This window comes from Salmo salar, chromosome ssa16 (genome assembly GCF_905237065.1).
Source record: "Salmo salar chromosome ssa16, Ssal_v3.1, whole genome shotgun sequence".
NCBI lineage: Eukaryota > Metazoa > Chordata > Actinopteri > Salmoniformes > Salmonidae > Salmo > Salmo salar.
Window position 1 is genome coordinate 33,498,542 of NC_059457.1, and position 27,902 is coordinate 33,526,443.

The 27,902-nt window shown below is 42.1% G+C and overlaps 1 protein-coding gene across 2 annotated transcripts in view; it reads left to right on the top strand.

The window, feature by feature from the left end:
• Positions 1-27,902, top strand: part of LOC106573702 (cadherin-13-like) — a 706,604-nt gene that overhangs the window by 556,058 nt on the left and 122,644 nt on the right. For both annotated transcript variants that reach the window (XM_014148993.2, XM_014148994.2), the window contains 2 exons: positions 8,526-8,708; positions 9,725-9,978. In XM_014148993.2, the coding sequence (XP_014004468.1) occupies positions 8,526-8,708; positions 9,725-9,978 (437 nt within the window). The remainder of the gene's footprint in view (positions 1-8,525; positions 8,709-9,724; positions 9,979-27,902) is intronic.

The window sequence follows — 27,902 nt, forward strand, 5'->3', positions numbered from 1 at the left end:
TTTTTTTTACAACATAACCTTCACTCAAAATCAAAACTCCAAACCTACAACCTGATTTTGGATGGAATTACGGAATCACCTGGAAGGCTTACAGCTAACAAAGATTATTATTCCAAAGCTATACAGCAAATGCTCTGGTAAACAACAGAAACCTGAAAACACCATCCAACCTGGAACTGAGTGAGTAATGTTTAGTCTGAAGCTATATTTTATTTCCAAAAGCCAAGAAGAAAAATACATTACATTACTTTATAAGGAGTGAATGCTAAATTAAGGCTGCCAAGCTTAGCCCTTTAGCCCAACAATGGCAGGAGAGTCTCACAGTCTACTCCAACCAAATGGAAAGGCTTTAGAAGCTGCCTCCTGCTGTTTAGAGACAATTAAAATACAGTGCCCTGTGTATGTAAAGAATAATAAGACAAGAAAAGAGTACAAAATGAAGCTCCTTATGGAAAATTAAGAGACACTTTTTGCTGACTATTATAAAAATGGGAACATCAGCAACCTCATCTTCCACACAGACCATCCCCTGGCATGGCACAGTGCTATGTGAACACACTACCCCTCTGTTAAGAGGGAGGGTGTTACCAAAGGGTGGAAACTCAGGATACTAGACAGCGAGGACTCTGAGTCAGCTAATATACATTTCTATAAGTCTGGAACAGTATTGGTACAGGGCAACCCCAAACAGTTTCAGCTGGACTTCCACCTAATCAAAGAATTAGCTCAGCAGGAGAAGCTCTCGCTTGAGAAAGATACCGCCACCCCGAGCAGGTCAGACCAGACCTCTTCATTATATAACGCCACAGACGAGCAACCCCAAGCAAAAACTGAACCTCCCAGCACAGAGTACTACTCTCTCATTGGATACATTTACCCAGATGGAGGTAAGGCAGGTGGAGCTGGAACAGCAGGTGATTACATTCAAGTCAGCACAGACCCAGACAACAGTCCAGCACAACAACATCCCCTTAACCAGACCAGGAGTGCTGGAGGTGGAGAGAGACATATCTGCACTCTGGACTGTGGTGAGACAACTTCACCATGATAAAAAGCATGAGCAGGAGAAGAACAGAGGACTAGAGGAGAGGATCAGACTACTGGAGGAGAGGGTGAGGGGGATGGCGTGTGACAGAGAACAACCCGCTAGAGAGGTGGCCACCTACGCAGAGAAGCCAGCAGAACAGCTCACCTCAGCTCCCGACAATAGTCTCGACACCACAGCAGAACAGTCCACCCCATACCCTGACCATAGACTCGACATCACAGCGGGACAGACAAATGAAGAACCCCAAGCACCCCCCGTCAGCCACCCCCCCCTGATAGCCCTCCTGACAACCCCCCCCCACTGAGGACATACACAAGACACAGATTGTACTCCTTATGGACTCAAACAGGAAATATATACAAGAAAAAAACCTTTTTCCCAAACACAGTGTGTCTAAACTCTGGTGTCCAAACACCCAACGCGCCCTAGACCTTTTTTCTGAGGACCAACTAGGTTCACCTAGCCACATAATAATACACACAGGCACAAACGACCTGAGAGCCTAGCAGGAAAGTGTGGCCACAGCATTCAAGGGAGTGATAGAAGAAGCTTCTTCTACTTTTGCAATGCTCGGGCGTCGTGGGTGAGGAATCAAACGCAGGAGGCAGCGAATACAGGGTAGTGGCTTTTAATGGGCCAAATGGCGAAAAACACAAGCCACCCCAAACAGCGATGAGAGCGCACACAAAACAAAGTGCCCCAAACACAGGGGAAAACACAGTCGGCGCAAAACCAATGCACTAGCACAAAAAACACAACCAGCGTGTACACAAGCATACAACAGATAAACAATCCCGCACAAAGAGCAGGCGGGCCAGCTGGCTCATATAGCCCCGCTAATCACCCACACTAAGAACAGGTGCAAACAATAACAGAAAGGGGGAAAACAAAAAGGGAATCAGTGGCAGCTAGTAGGCCGGTGACGACGACCGCCAAGCGCCACCAGAGCAGGAGGGGGCGCCACCTTCGGTGGGAATCGTGACAACTTTCCCCAACGCACAAGTGGTTACATCCACCCTACTACCATACAGCGGGTAAACGCAAGTATTTCCTGTGAATGTGCCTCAAAACCAAATGTTTACCTGGCCCACCACTCCACCCTGGACTTGAACAGCCTTTATGACCAGGTCCACCTATACAAGGCAGCAGTGCCCACCTTCGCCTGGACCCTAAAGGACATCGCTTTTTAACGCAGCCCCAACACTTCACATAGGAGCAATAGATCAATAGACACCCCGCCCAGACCAGCGAGACACTCTCCCAGACCTGTGGGACCCACGCCTAGAGGACCAACATCCAGACCACAACTCCACCAGCCACATCCCAACCTCAACCAGTCAACACCACCCCAAGTCAACCATGCCCACACTCCAATAACACGACCAATAACATTAGACACTTTATGGAACACAAAGCCTTCACTATCTCAACCTGGAATATCCAAGGCCTGAGGTCATCTGCCTTTGGCCTAAAGAGCAGGAACCTGGACTTCATCAAATAAATCGTAAATAGAGACATTGTCATCCTACAAGAAACATGATATAGAGGAGACGGACCCACTGGTTGCCCTCTAGCTTACAGAGAGCTGGTAGTCCCATCCACCAAACTACCAGGTGTGAAACAGGGAAGGAACTCAGGGGGTATGCTAATTTGGTAAAGAGCAGACCTAACTAACTCCATTAAATTAGTCAAAACAGGAACATTTTACATTTGGCTAGAAATTCAAAAGGAAATGATCTTATCAGAGAAAAATGTCCTCCTGTGTGCTACCTATATCCCCCCACAAGAATCCCCATACTTTAATGAAGACAGCTTCTCCATCCTGGAGGGGGAAATCAAACATGTCCAGGCCCAGTGACATGTACTAGTCTGTGGCGACCTAAATGCCAGAACCGGACAAGAACCTGACACCCTCAGCACACAGGGGGACAAACACCTGCCTGGAGGTGACAACATTCCCTCCCCCATATGCCCCCCTAGGCACAACTATGACAACATAACCAACAAAAATGGGTCTCAACTCCAGCAGCTCTGTTGCCCGCTGGGTATGTACAGTGAGGGAAATAAGTATTTGATCCCCTGCTGATTTTGAAACATTTGCCCACTGACAAAGAAATGACCAGTCTATAATTTTAATGGTGGGTTTATTTGAACAGTGAGAGACCGAATAACAACAAAAAAGTCCAGAAAAACGCATGTCAAAAATGTTATAAATTGATTTGCATTTTAATGAGGGAAATAAATATTTGACCCCCTCTTAATCAGTAAGATTTCTGGCTCCCAGGTGTCTTTTATACAGGTAACGAGCTGAGATTAGGAGCACACTCTTAAAGGGTGTGCTCCTAATCTCAGCTTCTTACCTGTATAAAAGACACCTGTCCACAGAAGCAATCAATCAATCAGATTCCAAACTCTCCACCATGGCCAAGACCAAAGAGCTCTCCAAGGGTGTCAGGGACAAGATTGTAGACCTACACAAGGCTGGAATGGGCTACAAGACCATCGCCAAGCAGCTTGGTGAGAAGGTGACAACAGTTGGTGCGATTATTCGCAAATGGAAGAAATACAAAAGAACTGTCAATCTCCCTCGGCCTGGGGCTCCATGCAAGATCTCACCTCGTGGAGTTGCAATGATCATGAGAACGGTGAGGAATCAGCCCAGAACTACACGGGAGGATCTTGTCAATGATCTCAAGGCAGCTGGGACCATAGTCACCAAGAAAACAATTGGTAACACACTACGCCGTGAAGGACTGAAATCCTGCAGTGCCCGCAAGGTCCCCCTGCTCAAGAAAGCACATATACATGCCCGTCTGAAGTTTGCCAATGAACATCTGAATGATTCAGAGGACAACTGGGTGAAAGTGTTGTGGTCAGATGAGACCAAAATGGAGCATCAACTCAACTCGCCGTGTTTGGAGGAGGAGGAAGGCTGCCTATGACCCCAAGAACACCATCCCCCACCGTCAAACATGGAGGTGGAAACATTATGCTTTGGGGGTGTTTTTCTGCTAAGGGGACAGGACAACTTCACCGCATCAAAGGGACGATGGACGGGGCCATGTACCGTCAAATCTTGGGTGAGAACCTCCTTCCCTCAGCCAGGGCATTGAAAATGGGTAGTGGATGGGTATTCCAGCATGACAATGACCCAAAACACACGGCCAAGGCAACAAAGGAGTGGCTCAAGAAGAAGCACATTAAGGTCCTGGAGTGGCCTAGCCAGTCTCCAGACCTTAATCCCATAGAAAATCTGTGGAGGGAGCTGAAGGTTCGAGTTGCCAAACGTCAGCCTCGAAACCTTAATGACTTGGAGAAGATCTGCAAAGAGGAGTGGGACAAAATCCCTCCTGAGATGTGTGCAAACCTGGTGCCCAACTACAAGAAATGTCTGACCTCTGTGATTGCCAACAAGGGTTTTGACACCAAGTACTAAGTCATGTTTTGCAGAGGGGTCAAATACTTATTTCCCTCATTAAAATGCAAATCATTTTATAACATTTTTGACATGCATTTTTCTGGATTTGTTTGTTGTTATTCTGTCTCTCACTGTTCAAATAAACCTACCATTAAAATTATAGACTGATCATTTCTTTGTCAGTGGGCAAACATACAAAATCAGCAAGGGATCAAATACTTTTTTCCCCTCACTGTACATAGTCAATGGTAGGCTTTGAGGGGACTCCTATGGTAGGTACACCTATAGCTCATCTCTTGGCAGTAGTACTGTGGACTACTTTATCACTGACTTCAACCCAGAGTCTCTCAGAGTGTTCACAGTCAGCCCACTGACACCTCTATCAGGTCACAGCAAAATCACATTCCACTTGAACAGAGCAATAGTCAATCATGAGGCATCAAAGCCAAAGGACCTGAGTAATATTAAGAAATGCTATAGATGTATGTTCCTTTGTAGCATGGAAACCTACCAAAAAACAATAAGGCAACAACAAATTCAATTCCTTTTAGACAACTTCCTGGACAAAACGTTCCACTGTAATAGTGAAGTTATAGACCTGGCAGTAGAAATATTAGAAGTATATTTGACCTCTCAGCTTCCCTATCAAATCTAAATATTTCAAGCAGAAAACTGAAGAAAATTAACAACAATGACAAATGGTTTGATGAAGAATGCAAAAACCTAAGAATGAAACTGAGAAGCCTGTCCAACCATAAACATAGAGACCCAGAAAACAAGCAATAGCACGTCAGAAATCAGCTCAATGTATTTGAAGACTCAATAGAATCTAACCACTTCTGGGAAAATTGGAGAACTCTAAACAAACAACAACACGAAGAGTTCTCTCCAAAATGGAGATGTATGGATAAATTCTATTGATTCTCCAATCTTTTTAGCTCTATAACAAAGAACAAACAGCAAAAACATATAAATGATCAAATACAAATCTTAGAATCAACTATTAAAGACTAGAACCCATTGGATTCTCCAATTACCTTGAATGAACTACAGGATAAAATAAAAACCCTCCAACCAAAAAAGGCCTGTGGTGTTGATGGCATCCTCAATGAAATGATAAAATATACAGACAACAAATTCCAATTGGCTATACTTAAGCTCTTTAACATCATCCGCAGCTCTGGCATCTTCCCCAATATTTGGAACTAAGGACTGATCACCCCAATCCACAAAAGTGGAGACAAATTTGACCCCAATAACTACCGTGTGATATGCTTCAACAGCAACCTTGGGAAAATCCTCTGCATTATCATTAACAGCAGACTCGTAAATTTCCTCAGTGAAAACAATGTACTGAGAAAATGTCAAATTGGCTTTTTACCAACTTATTATACGGCAGACCACATATTCACCCTGCACACCCTAATTGACAAACAAACTGAAACAAAGGCAAAGTCTTCTAATGATTTGTTGATTTAAAAAAAGCCTTTGACTCAATTTGGCATGAGGGTCTGCTATACAAACTGATGGAAAGTGGTGTTGGAGTAAAAACATACGACATTATGAAATCCATGTACACTAACAACAAGTGTGTGGTTAGAATAGGCAAAAAACACACATTTCTTCCCACAGGGCCAGGGGGTGAGACAGGGATGGAGCTTAAGCCCCACCCTCTTCATCATATGTATCAACGAATTGGCGAGGGCACTAGAACAGCCTGCAGCACCCGGCTTCACCCTACTAGAATCTGAAGTGAAATGTCTACTGTTTGCTGATGATTTGGTGCTTTTGTCACCAACCAAGGAGGGCCTACAGCAGCACCTAGATCTTCTGCAGATATTCTGCCAGACCTGGGCCCTGACAGTAAATCCCAGTAAGACCAAAATAATGGTGTTCCAAAAAAGGTCCAGTCGCCAGGACCGCAAACACAAATTACATCTAAACACCGTTGCCCTAGAGCACACAAAAAACTATACATACCTTGGCCTAAACATCAGCGCCACAGGTAACTTCCACAAAGCTGTGAACGATCTGAGAGACAAGGCAAGAAGGGCATTCTATGCAATCAAAAGGAACATACAATTTCGACATACCAATTAGGATCTGGCTAAAAATACTTGAATCAGTTAGAGAACCCATTGCCCTTTATGGTTATGAGGTCTGTGGTCCACTCACCAACCAATAATTCACAAAATGGGACAAACACCAAATTGAGACTCTCCATGCCGAATTCTGGTAAAATATCCTCTGTGTACAACGTAAAACACCAAATAATGCATGCAGAGCAGAATTAGGTCGATACCCGCTAATTATCAAAATCCAGAAAATTCTACAACCACCTAAAAGGACGTGATTCCCAAACCTTTACAAAGCCATCACCTACAGAGAGATGAACCTGGAGAAGAGTCCCTTAAGCAAGCTGGTCCTGGGGCTCTGTTCACAAACACAAACAGACCCCACAGAGCCCAAGGACAGCAACACAATTAGACTCAACCAAATCATGAGAAAACAAAAAGACAATTACTTGACACATTGGAAAGGATTAACAAAAAAAACAGAGCATACTAGAATGTTATTTGGCCCTAAACAGAGAGTACACAGTGGCAGAATACCTGACCACTGTGACTTACCCAAATTTAAGGAAAGCTTTGACTAGGTACAGATTCAGTGAGCATAGCCTTGCTATTGAGCAAGGCCGCCATAGGCTATGTGCACACTGCCCACAAAATGAGATGGAAACTGAGCTACACTTCTTAACCTCCTGCCAAATGAATGACCATATTAGAGAGACATATTTCCCTCAGATTACACAGATCCACGAAGAATTAGGAAACAAACCCGATTTTGATCAACTACTGGGTGAAATACCACAGTGTGCCATCACAGCAGCAAGATTTGTGACCTGTTACCACAAGAAAAGGGCAACCAGTGAAGCACAAACACCATTGTAAATACAACCCATGTTTATGTTTATTTATTTTCCTTTTTGTACTTTAACCATTTGCACGTCGTTACAACACTGTATATATACATCATACAACATTTGTAATGTCTTTATTCTGTTGGATCTTCTCTGAGTGTAATGTTTACTGTTTGTAATGTTTACTGAGTGTAATGTTTTATTGTTTAATTCACTTTGTATATTATCTGTTTCACTTGCTTTGACAATGTTAACATGTGTTTCCCATGCCAATAAAGCCCCTTGAATTGAATTGAAGAGAGAGAGAGAAACTCAGAGAGAGAGAGTGAAGAGTGAGTGAATGAGACAGAGAGCAGGGAGGGTATGAGAAACAATCTCTCAAGTAAAGAGGGGGCGGTGTTAGAGAGCGCAGTTTGGGTTGTTCTTCTATTCAAAGCCTGAGTTAAATTGTTCCAGCATTCTTTAATTTGAGGATGGTGTAGATTAAGCTGAAAAAAAGGATCTTGTCTCCCCTTTCTTTTTAATCCTGGACAGCCCACATGAGAAGCACAATGATTGAGTAATACTGTCAAAACAGATATTGTCTTGCAGCCGCCATGCGCGTACTTGCGTGCATGTGTTTGGGCGTGTGTGTGTGTGTGTGTGTGTGTGTGTGTGTGTGTGTGTGTGTGTGTGTGTGTGTGTGTATGCACATGTGTGTGTGAGTGAAGGGATGGGATGGAGAGTGTTGGGAAGGAAGGACAGAGAGACGAGTTTGACACTGGGTTCATGTTCAACTGAATAGATTTCGAGAAATGTGAATGATGCGAGGGAGAGAACATGGTGCTTTTAATAGCCTCTAAATGTAAGTCACTTCAAGTGGAGCGCGATTCACACTGGGTAACCTACCTTGAACAAAACAACATACACTATCCCTCACTTGTCAGCGCCAAGTCCACTGACGTGATGATGAATGCAAAAACCTTATTTTAAACCTAAAATTGCATAGCTATATTTCAACTGACATATAGCCAGATGCCCTTGTATGTGGTGACCAATGGTGTTCCTCTGTCCCTCCAGTTCTAGACCACTGAATAGAAACCAGCTGTCTTTATGTCAGTTGACCAGTCTTGTCCCTCTGTCTCTGTCTGTTCCTCCAGTTCCAGGCCAATGTGGATGAGGGCTCCACAGGGGTGGTGGTCAACCTGACTGTGGACGACAGAGATGACCCTGCGACGGGGGCGTGGCGAGCCGTCTACTCCATCATCAACGGTGACCCCACCCAGAGCTTTGAGATCCAAACCAACCCTGACAACAATGAGGGCATGCTTTCCCTCATCAAGGTAACCACAGGGCCCAAAAGTTCTCAATTATCTCTCAAATGTCTCTCTTAATTATCTTTCTCAAATATCTCTCATCTCTCTTATTGATGGAATAGCTAATAAAGGTGTGTTTGTGGTGTCACTATAACAGGCAGGTTGGATGGTGATATTATATACGGCACTATTTGGCCAATTCACCGGAGATATGAACATACAGCACACTAAAGACCCTGTAGCACTCACAGTTTTTATTGCTCTCATTATTCCAATAAGTGTGTGTTGTCATTCAATATAGCAATACAGGATACAAGAATACAGGATATTTGTAACCTTGGTAACATTGTATGTTTCACTCTAGTACACTGCAGTTTGCCCCTTTACTCTCATGTGTAATTTTCTCCTACATTATTGACATACTATGAGAGCAACCTGTTACAAAACATTAGGAACACTTGCTCATTCCATGACATAGACTGAGCAGCTATGATCCCTTACTGATGTCACTTGTTAAATCCACTTCAATCAGTGGTGAAGAAACAGGTTAAATTAGCATCTTTAAGCCTTGAGGCAATTGAGACATGGATTGTGTATGTGTGCTATTCAGAGGGTGAATGGCAAGGTAAAATATTAAAGTGCATTTGAACGGGGTATGGTAGTAGGTGACAGGCTCACCAGTTTGAGTGGGGCAAAAACTGCACCGCTGCTGGGTTTTTCACACTCAACAGTTTCCTATGTGTAACAAGGACATCCAGGCAACTTGACAACTGTGGGAAGCATTGGCGTCAACATGGGCCAGCATCTCTGTGGAACAATTCGACACCTTGCAGAGTCCATGAGGCTGTTCTAAGAGCAAAGGGGGTGCAACTCAATATTAGGAAAGTTGTCCTAATGTTTTGTCCACTCAGTGTGGAAGTGACATGTTAACTACATGATAAACCCTCTCCTCTCCTCTCCTCTCCTCTCCTCTCCTCTCCTCTCCTCTCCTCTCCTCTCCTCTCCTCTCCTCTCCTCTCCTCTCCTCTCCTCTCCTCCTCCAGCCTCTAGACTATGAGAGCTTAGTGTTCCACACACTTCTGATCAAGGTGGAGAATGAGGACCCCCTGGTGCCAGATGTGGGCTACGGCTCCAGTTCTACAGCCACCGTACACGTCACCATCCTGGACGTCAACGAAGGACCCGTCTTCTTCCCCGACCCCCTCCAGGTCACCAAGATGGAGAACGTCCCCCTGGGAAGCTTCGTGGCCTTACTCAACGCCACCGACCCAGACGTCCTCCAATCACAGAGCATCAGGTAAGTGATGAGGTCATCAAGCTGCGCCAGGTAGAACATTCTGCAACATTCAGAGTTCCACACATTCAGCGTGGACATTAGGTCCACACTGACTGCCAGCTTGACAACAATGAGCTGTGTGCAGGTATGTTAATGTGCAGTAAATCTTATCAGGTGTTGATTCCACAGATGCTCCCCTTTGTTATTGATTGAAACAGGTCAAGGCGTGCAGTCAGGGTTCAAAAATGATCATGTACAAGGAAGTTTGTTCTCTCTCTTTTCACCTCTTTACCATCTCTCAACTTCAGAGTTTGTCTATGGTATTGAACGAGAGAGATTCTTCTCAGTGAGCTTCTCCATGTAAGTGTGACAAGGTGATTTAACAAAGACGACCTATCAGAAGTGTAGCCTGGCATGACAGCACGCCTCATGGTTTCCAGACATCTCTCCATCTGTTTCAGCTCTCACCTCTCTCTCCATCCCTCCATCCCTCAACTGTCCCGCCCTGTCTATCACCAGACACCCTATTTATCATCTTATGCATGTCAGCCAACCGCCTCTTATAAAACTGCCTGTCTGGCTGTCAACTTCCTGTAAACAGTCCAATTATTCCTCTGTCACCAGGGTGGCCTATTACTAGAGAGGCGTGTTCAGGTCAATTCTATTCTCCATGTCTAGGAGGGCTATTACGTTTTGCTGTGTGTAACAGTCAAATTGTTCCCTGGCAGCCTTGGGGAGCCATTACGTGTAGGTGAACTTCTCTTGCTTTACAAAAGGGGAAAGTTGTGATTGCTTTATTGGCTTTAAGCAGAGATTTATGCTAAATGTGTGATGCTACAGCTCGTGAATTGTTGGTGTTACATCAAATTTAAAAGATTTTAATGTAAATATATCAGGCCATAGATATCAGGCCCTCTGTGGAAAGGGTTTTACATGGAATCCAAAATGGTTCTTCAAATGGTTCTCCTACGAGGACAGCCAAATAACCCTTTTAGGTTCTACAGTGGTTCCTCCTTTAAAAGTTGCATCATACTGCAGCACACCTTGCGGGCTGCTGCAGCATTCTATGGCACGTTATTTAATTGTCAGCCATTTATTACATTAATGCAAGTTAGTGCTAGTTTGACCACCAGAGGGCATCTTTGAGAAGCATTTGATATTCTCCCAAATTGGTATTACTAGAGAATTTAAAACCTTTTTGGTAATAACATAGTATATGGGAATGATTTCAAGAAATTTGTTTCTGATAGGCTATTTGACATCATTTAAGCCAATTGGAGGTGGACCTGTGGATGTATTTCAAGGCCTAACTTCAAACTAAGTGCCTCTTTGCCTGACATCATGGGGAAATCAAAAGAAATCAGCTAAAACCCTGGGAAAAATATTGTAGACCTCCAAAAGTCTGGTTCATCCTTGGGAGCAATTTCTAAATGCCTGAAGGTACCACATTCATCTGTACAAACAATAGTACGCAAGTATAAACACCATGGGACCACGCAGCCATCATACCGCTCAGGAAGGAAACGCGTTCTATCTCCTGGAGATGAACGTACTTGGTGTGAAAAATGCAAATCAATCCCAGAACAACAGCAAAAGATCTAGTGAAGATGCGAGAGGTACAGGTACAAAAGTATCTATAACCACAGTAAAACGAGTCCTATATCGACATAACCTGAAAGGCCGCTCTGCAAGGAAGAAGCCACTGCTCCAAAACCGCCATAAAAAAACAGACTACGGTTTGCAACTGCACATGGGGACAAAGATTGTACTTTTTGGAGAAATGTCCTCTGATCTGATTAAACAAAAATAGAACTGTTTGACCATAATGACCATCGTTATGTTTGGAGGAAAAAGGGGGATGCTTGCAAGCCGAAGAACACCATCCCAACCGTGAAGCACGGGGGTGGCAGCATCATGCTGTGGGGGTGCCTTGCTGCAGGAGGGACTGGCGCACTTCACAAAATAGATGGCATCATGAGGATGGAAAATGATGTGTATATATTGAAGCAACATCTCAAGACATCAGTCAGGAGTTAAAGCTTTGTCGCAAATGGGTCTTCAAAATGGACAATGACCACAAGCATACTTCCAAAATTGTGTCAAAATGGCTTAAGGACAAAGAAGTCAATATATTGGAGTGGCCATCACAAAGCCCTGACCTCAACCCTATAGAAAATTTGTGGGCAGAACTGAAAAAGTGCTACTAAATACTAATTGAGTGTATGTAAACTTCTGACCCCCTGGGAATGTGATGACAGAAATAAAAGCTGAAATAAATCACTCTACTATTATTCTGACATTTCACATTCTTAAAATAAAGTGGTGATCCTAACTGACCTAAAACAGGGAATTTTTACTAGGATTAAATGTCAGGAATTGTGAAAAACGGAGTTTAAATGTATTTGGCTAAGGTGTATGTAAACTTCCAACTTCAACTATATATCTTAAGAATATCATGGAATATAGTTGAACATTTTTGCTTCTCCATGCTTGTCTCAGAGCAGCGCGAAACGGTGCTGAAATAGACGGGAAGGCTATATATAACGATATTTTGGAATTTATTTTGTTTAAAAAAAAATGAAAGTGAGCGATTGTAATCTGAATAAAAAGGTCCAAATAATATTTATAAAGGCCAAAATATAGCCCTGCTAATAGCCATAATGACGCTGTACAACGTGACCATGTGTGTTTGAAAGAGTATTTCCCAGTAAGCAACAATTTGTTTGCATTCATGTTCTAATATTTCTGTAATTCAGTGATATTTATTCCCATAGTAATTTGTTATGGATCCATAACTAAATCCACATCTTGTCACATCCTGACCAGTAAAGGGGTTATTTGTTCTTATAGTTTGGTCAGGACGTGGCAGGGGGTATTTGTTTTTGTGGTTCGAGGTGGTTGTGTATGTAGAGGGGTATTTGATTTATTAGTCCAGGGTTTTGGTTATTGTTCTATGTTTTTTTAGTTCTATGTTCAGTCTAGTCGTTTGTATTTCTATGTTTAGCTAATTGGTGTTGGGGCCTTCAGTTGGAGGCAGCTGTCTATCGTTGCCTCTGATTGAAGGTCCTAATAGGTATGTGTTTGTCATGGGATTTTGTGGGAGATTGTTTCTTGTTTTGCTGTATGCCTGACGAGACTGTCTAGTTGTTTTTTTTTTTTTTGTATACGTTGATTGTGTTTTTCCTTCTTCACTAATAAAAAGAAGATGAGTATACATTTTCCCGCTGCGTTTTGATCTACACCCTACGACACCCGTGACAGAATCTCCCACCAAACACGGACCAAGCAGCGGAGGAGGGAGCAGCAACAGATGGACTGTCGGGAGTCATGGACCTGGGAGGAGATTAAGGCCGGAGTGGGCCCATGGAGGAAGGCGAAAGAGGACCGGGAATGTTACAGGGGAACACGGTTGGCGTTCAAACCGGAGAGGCAGCCCCAAGAAAGTTTTTTTGGGGGGGGGCAGACGGGTAGTTTGGCTGGGCGAGGATTAAGCCCCAAGCCAAATCCCTGTGCTTTTGTTAAGCAACCTTTGACTGGACAGGTCTCGAGCTTCGGGTTAATGCGTACTGTGGCGAGGCCAAGTATCTTCAGGCCGGTGTGTGCAGTGCCAGCGCCCCGCATTTGCCAGGGGGAATTGGGCAGCCAGCCATTACGGGCGGTGCCAGTCCTGCGCTCGAGACCGCCAGTGCGCCTCTACGGTCCAGTGTATCCTGCTCCTCGCACTCGCCCTGAGGTGCGTGTCTTCAGTCTGGCACATCCAGTACCAGCACCACGCACCAGGCTTCCAGTGCGTCAGCCAAGTCCAACTCGTCCTGTTCCTGCTCCTCGCACTAGCCTTGAAGTGCGTGTCTCCAGTCTGATACCTCCAGTACCAGCACCACGCACTAGGCTTCCAGTGCGTCAGCCCAGTCCAGTACGTCCTGTTCCCGCTCCTCGCACTAGCCTTGGGGTGCGTGTCCCTAGTCTGATACCTCCAGTACCAGCCCCACGCACTAGGCTTCCAGTGCATCAGCCCAGTCCTGTACGTCCTGTTCCTGATCCCCGCACTAGCCCTGAGGTGCGTGTCCCCAGTCTGGTACCTCCACTACCAGCCCCACGCATCAGGCTTACAGTGCGTCAGCCCAGTCCCGAGCTTCCGACGACAGTGCCTCGTCCAGAGTGTCCGGCAACAGTGCCTCGTCCAGAGTGTCCGGCAACAGTGCCTCGTCCAGAGTGTCCGGCAACAGTGCCTCGTCCAGAGGGTCCTGCAACAGTGCCTCGTCCAGGGGGTCCGGCAACAGTGCCTAGTCCAGAGTGTCCGGCAACAGTGTCACGTCCTGACCAGTAAAGGGGTTATTTGTTCTTATAGTTCGGTCAGGACGTGGCAGGGGGTATTTGTTTTTGTGGTTCAGGGTGTGTTTGTGTATGTGTTCATATAGAGGGGGTATTTGGTTTATTTGGTTTGGGGTGGTTGTGTATGTAGAGGGGTATTTGATTTATTAGTCCAGGGTTTTGGTTATTGTTCTATGTTAGTTTAGTTCTATGTTCAGTCTAGTCGTTTGTATTTCTATGTTTAGCTAATTGGTGTTGGCCTTCAGTTGGAGGCAGCTGTCTATCGTTGCCTCTGATTGAAGGTCCTATAAATAGGTATGTGTTTGTCATGGGATTTTGTGGGAGATTGTTTCTTGATTTGTTGTATGCCTGACGAGACTGTCTAGTTCGTTTGTTTTTTTTGTATACGTTGTTTGTGTTTTTCCTTCTTCACTAATAAGAAGATGAGTATACATTTTCAATAAGAGCATAACATTTCTGCACCCTAATTGTTAAATTCTAGTCTAACCAATAACCAAACGGAGATTAATTAAAAAATAAAAATCTCATTGATTTATCAAGACCAGTCCCCATGCTTGTTTCAGAGCAGCACAAAACTGTGCTAAAATAGTTGTAGGCTTTTGCTTCAAACCCTATTGCTTCTAACTTCAATATGCTTTTTAAATAAAGAAGACCAACAACTTTTAACAGCACATTACTCAACACCAGTGAGACTCATGTCGCCTACGGTAGGCCTACAGTATATTGAAAAATATGACATGACTCTCCGCCAATAATTACATGTAGAGGATTGGAGGATTCTAAATTTAAACCAAAAGCCACCTCATGGGTGGCGGCCGGCACGGGTATCGAACCTGCAACAATGTAGGTCTAGCCTCCAAAGAAATAAACTCCAATTAAGCCCTCTTGTTGTTTGTATAGTCAAAATAAAATGAAGATTATTGTTGAAATGAATTGCTCGACTGGTGTAGAATTTCTACTTTATCTTTAACTTTAACTCTGCATAACAAGTTAGCTATATTTTCAGCACCAGCCACTGTTCACCTCCTGTTGATTGCACTGGGTCAATTGTGCACCGCCCTATGGCACTCCCAATCGTGGTCGGATGTGATACAGCCTGTATTTGAACCAAGGACTGTAGTAATGCCTCTTGCACTGAGATGCAATGCCTTAGAAAGGTCGAAACAAATTCTTTGTTGCAAGTTGGAGTTTTTTTTTTCACACCTAACTCGGCTATTAGACAATTCTTTAGTAAAGTTTGAATAGTCTATTGTTCAGCTAATATCCCATCCTAGAAACGTTGTTTGCAGAATTCACAGCCTGCTACAGTACGCTTGTGAAAAACAAAATGCCTCCAGCTGTAGAAACACAGAATATCTAAGGTGCTTTTATATAATTATAATGCAGGGTTAATAATAATAATTTTTTCCCCCTTTCCACTTGTTAAATAGCCTGGATTGTTACTCCCATCTCGTTCCTCGCCCTCTTCCACGCATCATTCTCCGCCTGAGGGGCTCGCTTGTGGGCGTGCTGGCAGGATAGGGCAGCACCTTCGGTTGTGCGTCAAGAATTCGGCATAGCAAGTTTGTATGAAGGTCTGGTTATTCACAGGCAAATAGTAATATGCTCTAAACTGCTCTGGTGACAAACAAACTTTGCTGCCCTGTTTCTAGTTGTCCACATGGCTGGGAGAACCTATTCAAGTAAGTAAACACATTTTGAAAATGTAAAAAACAATGTATTATTAGCTACAGTAACTAGCTACAGTGCATTTGAACTAAAATGAGCTGCTAACATAGCTAGCTAGTTTACATACTGTACAGATAGCTAGCTAAGTTAAATACATTGGACCAGTTACCTAACTTCATATTAGCTAGCTATCTTGATATATTTAACACTGTAAAATACATGTGTGGGTAGCTAGCTAACAGCCATGGAGGAGGGTGAAAGGATAGCAGGCCCAGCTGTCAAAGTGAGAGAGTAGGCTATTCTGGATAAAGCAGGTCATTTTGTGTAGTTCCAGTCCTAAGAAGTGAGGATAGAGAACATCATATTCAGTGCTGTCTAATTTGAGTATAATGAAGTCTATTTCTTGTGATGTTTTCTGTCCTCAGATACAGAGAACTGTGAAAGCCTGTCTGCAGATTAAGAGGTCCCAATGAAGAACAGCGGTTCTCAGTCCTGGTCCTGGGGACTCAAAGCGGTGCACATTTTTGTTTTTGCCTTAGCACAACACAGCTGATTCAAATGATCAAGTAATCATCAAGCTTCAAGTGGTATTTATGTATTCATTTGTGACGCTATCCTTGATATGATCCTGCTATTGTCACATGCTACACATGTATCTATCTATCCAATGTTGTCGTGATTTGTTATAAGGGATATTATACTTTAGTAATTCACAATGATCTGGTAATGTAAAAGTATAATAATGACATTATCTTCTATTGTTTGTCCTCATGTGTCTGTTTTTCAGCATAACTTCTCTAGGGCCGGCGGGACGAAATCGTCCCACCTACGTAACAGCCAGTGGAATCCTGTGGCGCGTTATTCAAATACTTTAGAAATGCTATTACTTCAATTTCTCAAACATATGACTATTTTACACCATTTTAAAGACAAGACTCTCGTTAATCTAACCACACTGTCCGATTTCAAAAAGGCTTTACAACGAAAGCAAAACATTAGATTATGTCAGCAGAGTACCCAGCCAGAAATAATCAGACACCCATTTTTCAAGCTAGCATATAATGTCACAAAAACCCAGAAGACAGCTAAATGCAGCACTAACCTTTGATGATCTTCATCAGATGACACACCTAGGACATTATGTTATACAATACATGCATGTTTTGTTCAATCAAGTTCATATTTATATCAAAAACCAGCTTTTTACATTAGCATGTGACGTTTAGAACTAGCATACCCCCCGCAAACTTCCGGTGAATTTACTAAAAATGTACTAAATTACTCATGATAAACGTTCACAAAAAGCATAACAATTATTTTAAGAATTATAGATACAGAACTCCTCTATGCACTCGATATGTCCGATTTTAAAATAGCTTTTCGGTGAAAGCACATTTTGCAATATTCTCAGTAGATAGCCCGGCATCACAGGGCTAGCTATTTAGACACCCAGCAAGTTTAGCACTCACCAAAGTCAGATTTACTATAAGAAAAATGTTATTACCTTTGGTGTTCTCCGTCAGAATGCACTCCCAGGACTTCTACTTCAATAACAAATGTTGGTTTGGTCCCAAATAATCCATAGTTCTATCCAAACAGCGGCGTTTTGTTCGTGCGTTCAAGACACTATCCGAAAGGGTAAAGAAGGGTGACGAGCATGGCGCATTTCGTGACAAAAAAATTCTAAATATTCCATTACCGTACTTCGAAGCATGTCAACCGCTGTTTAAAATCAATTTTTATGCCATTTTTCTCGTAAAAAAGCGATAATATTCCGACCGTGAATCTGCATTTAGGTAAACAGACGAAAGAAAATAAAGCACGGGGTCGACTCGGGCACGCGCCTAAGCCCATTGTCCTCTGATCGGCCACTTGCCAAAAGTGTAAATGTGTTTCAGCCTGGGGCTGTCTCGATATCATTCAGCTTTTTCCCAGGCTCTGAGAGCATATGGGAGCCGTAGGAAGTGTCACGTTACAGCAAAGATCCTCATTCTTCAATAAAAAGAGCCAAGATGAACAACAACTTGTCAGACAGGCCACTTCCTGTACAGAATCTTCTCAGGTTTTTGCCTGCCATATGAGTTCTGTTATACTCACAGACACCATTCAAACAGTTTTAGAAACTTTAGGGTGTTTTCTATCCAAAGCCAATAATGATATGCATATTCTAGTTACTGGGCAGGAGTAGTAACCAGATTAAATCGGGTACGTTTTTTATCCGGCCATGTCAATACTGCCCCCTACCCCCAACAGGATAAAGTACTCTGTAGCCACTTAGTGTGGACATCAGGTGAGACTACACACACAGATTCCTGTTGAACACAGTCTCTTTAACTACCTTATTTTCTCAATAACAGTCTCTCTCCTTCACTTCATCCCTCTCCCCCTTCTCCCTAAATCCTCTAGGTTATATCAGCTGTGTTGGTGAACCCCTCCCGCATCTGACCTGGCTGACATTGAGGGCACAGCATGATCATAGATGGGAGGTCACTTGGTCAGGTCAACAGGAAATATTATTAAAGAGATGCTTTACATTGAAATACAGATACAGATAGAGATGTAGTAGTTCCAGAGTTAATAATCCAAGGTCAGTTTAGAATTTCAACTCCTGATGATTATGATGACTGACTGTGTCAGAAAAAAAAAAATCTTAATCATGCTCTCACTCTATCCATCTGTCTCTAGTCTGTGGGTATGTTTTGATGTGAGAGAGGAAGCCAGTCCAGTCATCACCACCTCACCCGCTCTTAACCTCTCTGGGGCAGGCGGGACGAATTCGTCCCACCTACGTAACAGCCAGTTGAATCCTGTGGCGCGATTTTCAAAACCTTTGAAATGCTATTACTTCAATTTCTCAAACATATGACTATTTTACAGCTATTTAAAGACAAGACTCTCGTTAATCTAACCACACTGTCCGATTTCAAAAAGGCTTTACAACGAAAGCAAAACATTAGATTATGTCAGCAGAGTACCAAGCCAGAAATAATCAGACACCCATTTTTCAAGCTAGCATATAATGTCACAAAAACCCAGAAGACAGCTAAATGCAGCACTAACCTTTGATGATCTTCATCAGATGACAACCCTAGGACATTATGTTATACAATACATGCATGTTTTGTTCAATCAAGTTCATATTTATATCAAAAAACAGCTTTTTACATTAGCATGTGACGTTCAGAACTAGCATACCCCCCGCAAACTTCCGGCGAATTCACTAACAATTTACTAAATTACTCACGATAAACGTTCACAAAACTGTTAGGGCTAGGGGGCAGTATTGACACGGCTGGATAAAAAACGTACCCGCTTTAATCTGGTTACTACTCCTGCCCAGTAACTAGAATATGCATATAATTATTGGCTTTGGATAGAAAACACCGTAAAGTTTCTAAAACTGTTTGAATGGTGTCTGTGAGTATAACAGAACTCATATGGCAGGCAAAAACCTGAGAAGATTTCATGCAGGAAGTGGCCTGTCTGACAAGGTGTCGTTCTTCTTGTCTCTGTTTATTGAAGAGTGAGGATCTTAGCTGTCCCGTGACACTTCCTATGGCTGCCATAGGTTCTCAGAAGGCGGCAAAACGCTGAATCGTGGCTTTGCAGGCTCTGGCTGAAACAAAGTAGCGCGTTAGGTTAGTGGCTGGTTACAGTACTGTGAGACTCAGGCTCGTGCCCGCGTCGACTGAAAGCGTTGTTTTCTTTCATCTGTTTAGCTAAATGGACATTCCCGGTCGGAATATTATCGCTTTTGTACGAGAAAAATGGCATAAAAATTGATTTTAAACAGCGGTTGACATGCTTCGAAGTACGGTAATGGAATATTTAGATTTTTTTTTGTCACGAATTGCGCCATGCGCGCGACCCTGATTTACCATTTCGGATAGTGTCTGGGACGCACGAACAAAACGCCGCTATTCGGATATAACGATGGATTATTTTGGACCAAACCAACATTTGTTATTGAAGTAGCAGTCCTGGGAGTGCATTCTGACGAAGACAACAAAAGGTAATCAAACTTTTATAATAGTAAATCTGATATTGGTGAGTGCTAAACTTGCCGGGTGTCTAAATAGCTAGCCCGTGATGGCTGGGCTATGTACTTAGAATATTGCAAAATGTGCTTTCACCAAAAAGCTATTTTAAAATCGGACATATCGAGTGCATAGAGGAGTTCTGTATCTATAATTCTTTAAATAATTGTTAAGATAACCTTTGGGTCAACTGGGGGCCCAAGGCTGGTTAGGAGACACCACTAGAGACACTATGAAGTTGTGATGAACTGAGAAAATATTAGGGTAGCACTTTAATTCATTAATCATATGCTTGTAATGAATACGAGGGGAGACAGAGAGCTGGATTCAAGCGCAGGGCGTAGCAGGTGTTTATTGCAAAGGACCACAGGAGGAAGCAGGTATCTGGGTCCAGGGGCAGGCAGAAGGTCATACACAGGGGGTCCAAAAGGGTAACAGTACAGGCAGGGAAAAGGCTAGTAAAGTAGTCCGGGAGATCAGGCAATACGTAGATGACAGGAAATCCGATAGGCTAAAGTACGAGGCAGGCAGAAACTATGGGGTGCAAAGAACTGAACTAAATACTGTGTGATAATGACATACAGGTGTGTGAACAGGTGATTGGGATCTGGAGAGTGGGCTGCGTTCAGGGGATGTAGGTGTTTGAGAGTGTGAGCTGGAAAGTGGGCTGGAAAGTGAGCTGCGTTCAGGGCATCTACGTGTTTGAGGGTGTGAGTTGGAAGCAGACGTTACAATGCTGTCTTCTCTGCTCTTACCTCTTTCCCTTTCTGTCTTCTACACCTCTCTCCCCACCTCTTCTTTCTTCATCTTTTTTTTATAATAGACAATGTGCATTGAAGTACAGATTGAATTTGTATTCATAATATATTACAATTATAATATGTATAATGCATGTATTTATAACACCTGGATAATGAAATTTCAATAAAGCGTTTTACATTATCCACTGGTTGGAATTAAGTATCTCATTGAAATACTACACCTATCTTGTGTCATCAGATTAATGCAGATGAAGGGAGTTAGATATGCAGAGGAAGTGTGGTTTACTGTTTTCTTTTCTGTATATATGAATTACAAATCAGCCTTTACTTAAATCATGCTTCTAGTTTATTGTATAGTTGCAATGTGTAATCACTGATGTCCCAGGAGCAGGAGTGGTAAACACTGTTGAAGTGTATAATTGTAATACATACATGCAGACACAGCATTATTCAAAGAATGGAGTTGATACAGCTGGCATTGGATATGACTGAAAAAGAATGTCAGAGATTCATACCTGAAACGCACCTTTATTTTGCCAAGAAAGAGTGCATGATCAGTAAATATATTCAAATGTACAGGCTACAATGTGGGGATCTCATGCGTGGTAATAACTACATGCATATAGGACTTGAATCCTTGGCACAATAAAGTTATTATATTCTACTCAATCAATAGGCTTCATTAATGCCATTCAGACTTGAAGTCGATACAACGACTATGATAGCTGAGGTTCATAGATAGGTTCTGAACTAATAGTCATAACAAACGTTTTAAGGTCCATACACATAGCTAGCTACAGTATGTAGCCAATCTACATCCATAGGCATAGTTATTTTTATCCTCCGCTACACAATAAGCAAGTAAATAGTTAGCTAGCTATGTTACTTCTACTAAAATATAAGCAAGGCAAGCTTACACAATTGTACATTCAATTTGCAGTAAATGCTTTAGCTAGCAAGATTCTTTAGATCCACTGTTTCACAAGATGACAGCCTGGTCTGCTGGTTCTCAGGAGTCCTTAAAACATTAAACAACACGAATTACAATGTCATACTCATGTCATAACACTAGCTAGCTAGCTAATGTTAGCTTGTCAGCTAACTTGCTAAATAGCGATTTTCGTAAATTAACTTCATGACAAAAAATTATGCACAATCGTTTGTCTCTACATAACTAACATATTCCTCTCAATTGTACATTTTTAACTTGACTCATAATTACTTACATTTGCTTCCACCGTAATGTTTTGTCAGCCATCTTTCCTGAAGAATGTCACCATCGGCTTGTGTCAAATTCATCATTGGAACCTTTACTTAACTAGGCAAGTCAGTTAAGAACAAATTCTTATTTTCAATGACAACCTACTGTTCCTAGGCTAACTGCCTTGTTCAGTGGCAGAATGACAGATTTTTGCAACATTTCAGTTATTAGTCCAACGCTCTAACCACTAGGCTACCTGCCAGCCCGATACGATTGGTTATACAAAAACCTTGGGACCCAAATGCATAATGAGTGCTTCAACTCCCCCTTGCGGTGGTCTGGAGCAATGAAGCCATGACGCTGGGTACCTCTAAGTAAGCTCGCAACTTTTAAAAGAGGAACCACTGTAGATAACACCGTTTTTTCAAGAGTGTACTTTACTGTCTTGCTCTCTCTTTTATCTGTGTCTCTCTGTATTAATTTCTCTCTCTCTCTTTTGGGTAGACTTTTGTCTTTTGATCTGTTTTTGCCAGTGAAATGGACTTTGAAGTGCCACAGCTTTCACCTGAGGCTAGAGGAGAATGAGGACAGGGGAAGACGTGAGGTGGAGAAAGAGCGTATAGAGAGCAGTGACAGAGAATAAAGGGGAGAAGGTGTGAGTGTGTGTGTGTGTGTGTCAAATAAAATAAATAGTTATTTGTTGCATGCTTCGTAAATAACAGGTGTAGAGTAACAGGGAAATACTTACTTATGGGTAATTTTCCAACAATGCAGAGTAAAAGATGAAAAAAAAAATTGTGACAAGGAATAAATACACAGTGAACAACAAATAACAATAATGAGTAAAGAAAACAGCTATATACAGGGAGTACCAGTACTGAGTCAAAATGCATGGGTACGAGGTAATTGAGGTAGCTACTGTGCTTTCAGAAAGTATTCACACCCCTTGACTTTCCACATTTTGTTGTGCTACAGCCTGAATTTAAAATGGATTAAATTCAGATTTTTGGTCACTGACCTAGTCACAATACCCCATAATGTCAGCATGGAATTATTTATTTTAATTAAAAGCTGAAATTTATTGATTCAATAAGTATTTAACCCCTTTGTTATGGCAAGCTTTAAATACAGTTGAAGTCGGAAGTTTACATGCACTTAGGTTGGAGTCATTAAAACTAGTTTTTCAACCACTCACCAAATTTCTTGTTAACAAACTATAGTTTTGGCAAGTCGGTTAGGACATCTACTTTGTGAATGACACAAGTAATTTTTCCAACAACTGTTTACAGACAGATTATTTCACTTATAATTCAATGTATCACAATTCAGTGGGTCAGAAGTTTATGTACAGAAGTTGACTGTGCCTTTACACAGCTTGGAAAATTCAAATAAATGTCATGGCTTTAGAAGCTACCGATAGGCTAATTGACATCATTTGAGTCAATTGGAGGTGTACCTGTATTTCAAGGCCTACCTTCAAACTCAGTGCCTCTTTGCTTGACATCATGCGAAATTTAAAGAAATCGGGCCAAGACCTCAGAAAAAAAATGTAGACCTCCACAAGTCTGGTTCATCCTTGAGAGCAATTTCTAAATGCCTGCAATTTCTAAACGTTCATCTGTACAAACAATAGTACGCAAGTATAAACACCATGGGCCACGCAGCCGTCATTCCGCTCAGGAAGGAGACGCGATCTGTCTCCAAAGAGATGAATGTACTTTGGTGCGAAAAGTGCAAATCAATCCCAGAACAACAGCAAAGGACCTTGTGAAGATGCTGGAGGAAACAAGTACAAAAGTATCTATATCCATAATGACCGTCGTTATGTTAGGAGGAAAAAGGGGGACGCTTGCAAGCCGAAGAACACCATCCCAACCGTGAAGCATGGGGGGGGGGGGGCAGAATCATGCTGTGGGGGTGCTTTGCTGCAGGAGGGACTGGTGCACTTCACAAAATAGATGGCATCATGGAGGAGGAAAATTGTGTGTATATATTGAAGCAACATCTCAAGACATCAGTCAGGAAGTTAAAGGTTGGTCTCAAATGGGTCTTCCAAATGGACAACGACCCTAAGCATACTTCCAAAGTTGTGGCAAAATGGCTTAAGGACAACAAAGTCAAGGTATTTGAGTGGCCATCACAAAGCCCTGTCCTCAATCCTATAGAAAATTTGTGGCAGAACTGAAAAAGTGTGCGAGCAAGGAGGCCTACACACCTGACTCAGTTACTCCAGCTCTGTCAGGAGGAATGGGCCAAAATTCACCCAATTTATTGTGGGAAGCTTGTGGAAGGCGACCCAGTTAAACAATTTAAAGGCAATGCTACCAAATACTAATTGAGTGTATGTAAACTTCTGACCCACTGGGAATGTGATGAAAGAAATAAAAGCTGAAATAAATAATTCTCTACTATTATGACATTTCACATTATTAAAATAAAGTGGTTAACCCTAACTGACCTAAGACAGGGAATTTTTACTAGGATTAAATGTCAGGAATTGTGAAAAACTGAGTTTAAATGTATTTGGCTAAGGTGTATGTAAACTTCTGACTTCAACTGTAAGTTCAGGAGTAAAAATGTGCTTAACAAGTCACATAAGTTGCATGGATTCACTGTGTGCAATAATAGTGTTTAACATGTTTAATGACTACCTCATCTCTGTACCCCACACATACAGATAATTGTAAGGTTTCTCAGTTGAGCAGTGAATTTCAAACACAGATTCAGACACAAAGACCAGGGAGGATCTCCAATGCCTCACAAAGTAGGGCACCTATTGGTAGATGGGCAAAAAAGACATTGAAAATCCCTTTGAACATGGTTAAGTTATTAATTACACTTTGGATCTTGTATCAATACACCCAGTCACTACAAAGATTCAGGCGTCCATCCTAACTCAGTTGCTGGAGAGGAAGGAAACCGCTTTCACAATAAGGCCAATGGTGACTTTAAAACTGTTACGGTGTTTAATGGCTGTGATACGAGTAAACTGAGGATGGATCAACAACACTGTACTTACTAACCTAATTGGCAGAGTGAAAAGATGGAAGCCTGTAACAAAATACAAGTATTCCAAAACATGCATCCTCTTTGCAACAAGGCACTAAAGTAATACTGAAAATTCTTTTCAAAACAATTACGTTTTTGTACTGAATACAAAGTGTAGTATTGGATTTGCCCCAAACATAACACCTTACTGAGTACCACTCCATATTTTCAAACAGTGGTGGCTGCATCATTGTAACGAGTGCGCTGAGAGTCAGGAAGCAAGTACAGGGAGTGAGTGTTTTAATAAATAAACACGAAACAAACACACCGACATGAAACTGAGTCAATAACACCTGTTGAAAGAACCAAGGGGAGTGACAGATATAGGGAAGTTAATCAAGGACGTGATTGAGTCCAGGTGAGTGTCATGAGGCACTGATGTGCTTGACGATGGTGACAGTTGTGTGGGATAATCAGCGGCCTGATGACCTAGAGGCCAGAGAGGGAGTATACGTGACAATCATGTTATGGGTACGCTTGTAATCGTTAACTTCTCTAGAGTAGTGGGACGAAATCGTCCCACACTATTCAACAGCCAGTGAAAAATCAGAGCGCCAGATTTAAAACCACAAAATGTCATAATTCAAAGTTCTCAAACATAGGACTATTTTACACCATTTTATAGATACACTACTCTTGAATCGAACTACGTTGTCCGATTTCCAAAAGGCTTTACAGCAAAAGCAAAACATTAGATTATGTTAGGAGAGTACATCGACACAATAGCCACACCGCCATTTTCCGACCAACCACATGCATCACAAATAACCAAAACACAGCTAAATGAAGCACTAACCTTTGACAATCTTCATCAGATGACACTCCTAGGATATCATGTTACACAATACATGCATTCTTTTGTTCGATAAAGTTCATATTTATATATAAAAACAGCATTTTATATCGGCGTGTGATGTTCAGAAAATATTTTCCCTCAAATGCTTCCGGTGAATCAAGGCTACAATTTACAAAATTACTATTCGAAAACATTGGTAAAATATAATATTGTCATTCAAAGAATTATAGATTAACATCTCGTGAATGCAACCGCATTGCCAGATTTAAAAATAACTTTACTGGGAAATCATACTTTGCAATAAATGAGGTGCTATGCTCAGAAAAATAGGCTAGGCGATACAGGTTAGCGCCATCTTGGACTCATCTAAAATCAAATGTACTATTGTAAATATTCACTTAGCTTTGATTATCTTCATCAGAAGGCACTTCCAGGAATCCCAGGTCCACAACAAATGTAGTTTTGTTCGAAAAAGTTAATAATTTATGTCCCAATAGCTCCTTGTTAGCGCGTTCCGAAGGCTACTCAAAATGTACGAAGTGCGCAGGACTTGTCGACACGAATGTGCAAAAAAATATATTTTTACGTTCGTTCAAACATGTATAACATACATCTTTAGGGCCTTTTTCAATCAGAACTTCAATAATATTCAAGGCGGACGATTGCATTGTCTTACAAAACGTTTCGGAAAGAGAGAGTACCCACGGGCACGCGCCTCATAGTAGTAATGGCCCTCCCCCTATGACAAACTTTCCAGGACCTCTCGTTCGGTCAGTTTTTACAGGAGAAGACTCAAACCACTTTAAAGACTGTTGACATCTAGTGGAAGCCTTAGAAAGTGCTAAATGAATCCTAACTCACGGTGTTTCATAGGCAAAGGCTTGAAAGTGATTCCACAAATCAGATTTCCACTTCCTGTTAGGATTTGTCTCAGGGTTTTGACTCCATATGAGTTCTGTTATACTCACAGAGACCATTCAAACAGTTTTAGAAACTTTAAAGTGTTTTCTATCCAAATCTACTAATTATATGCATATTCTCGTTTCTGGGTAAGAGTAGTAACCAGTTTAAATCGGGTACGTTTTTTATCCGGACATGAAAATACTGCCCCCTAGCCTCAACAGGTTAATTAATCAAATCAAAATATATTTTAGATTCTTCAAAGTAGCAACCCTTTGCTTTGATGACAGCTTTGCACACTCTTGGCATTCTCTCAACCAGCTTCATGAGGTAGTCACCTGGAATGCTTTTCCAACAGTCTTGAAGGAGTTCCCACATATGTGGAGCACTTGTTGGCTGCTTTTCCTTCACTCTGTGCTCCAACTCATCCCAAACCATCTCAATTGGGTTGAGGTCAGGTGATTGTGGAGGCCAGGTAATCTTAAGTAGCACTCCATCACTCTCCTTCTTGGTCAAATAGCCCTTACACAACCTGGAGGTGTGTTTTGGGTCATTGTCCTTTTGAAAAACAAATGATAGTCCCACTAAGCTCAAACCAGATGGGATGGCGTATCGCTGCAGAAGCTGGTTGACTAGAGTAGTGCCTTACGGTCAGATACCGAGCAGTTGCCATACCAGGCGTGATGCAACCGGTCAGGATGCTCTCGATAGTGCAGCTGTAGAACCTTTTGAGGATCTGGGGACCCATGGCAAATCTTTTCAGCTGGTTGAGGGAATGCCAAAAAGTGTGCAAATCTGTCATCAAGGCAAAGGCTGTCTACTTTGAAGAATCTCAAATATAAATATATTTTGATTTGTTTAACACTTTTTTGGTTACTACATAATTCCATACGTGTCCAAACTTTTGACTCAAACTGTATATCAGGATCAAACGAGGTTGACGTGCAACACAATCAATTTGGCTACCTGGTCTAAGCCTAAAAAAATGCACCCCTGTGCAAAACAGAACATATAAAATATATTTTTTTAACAATAAAAGTGTTGCTTGTTCCTACTATTTGCTCTCCACACTATTCTAAGCAGAAGGAATGACTGAAAGTTGACTAATTTGTAAAATATTAAAAGGGTGATGAACGACTGATTTGTCTATTCAGATACTTTATGCAAAGACTCGAGGTCAAATCAAACTTTATTTGCCACAT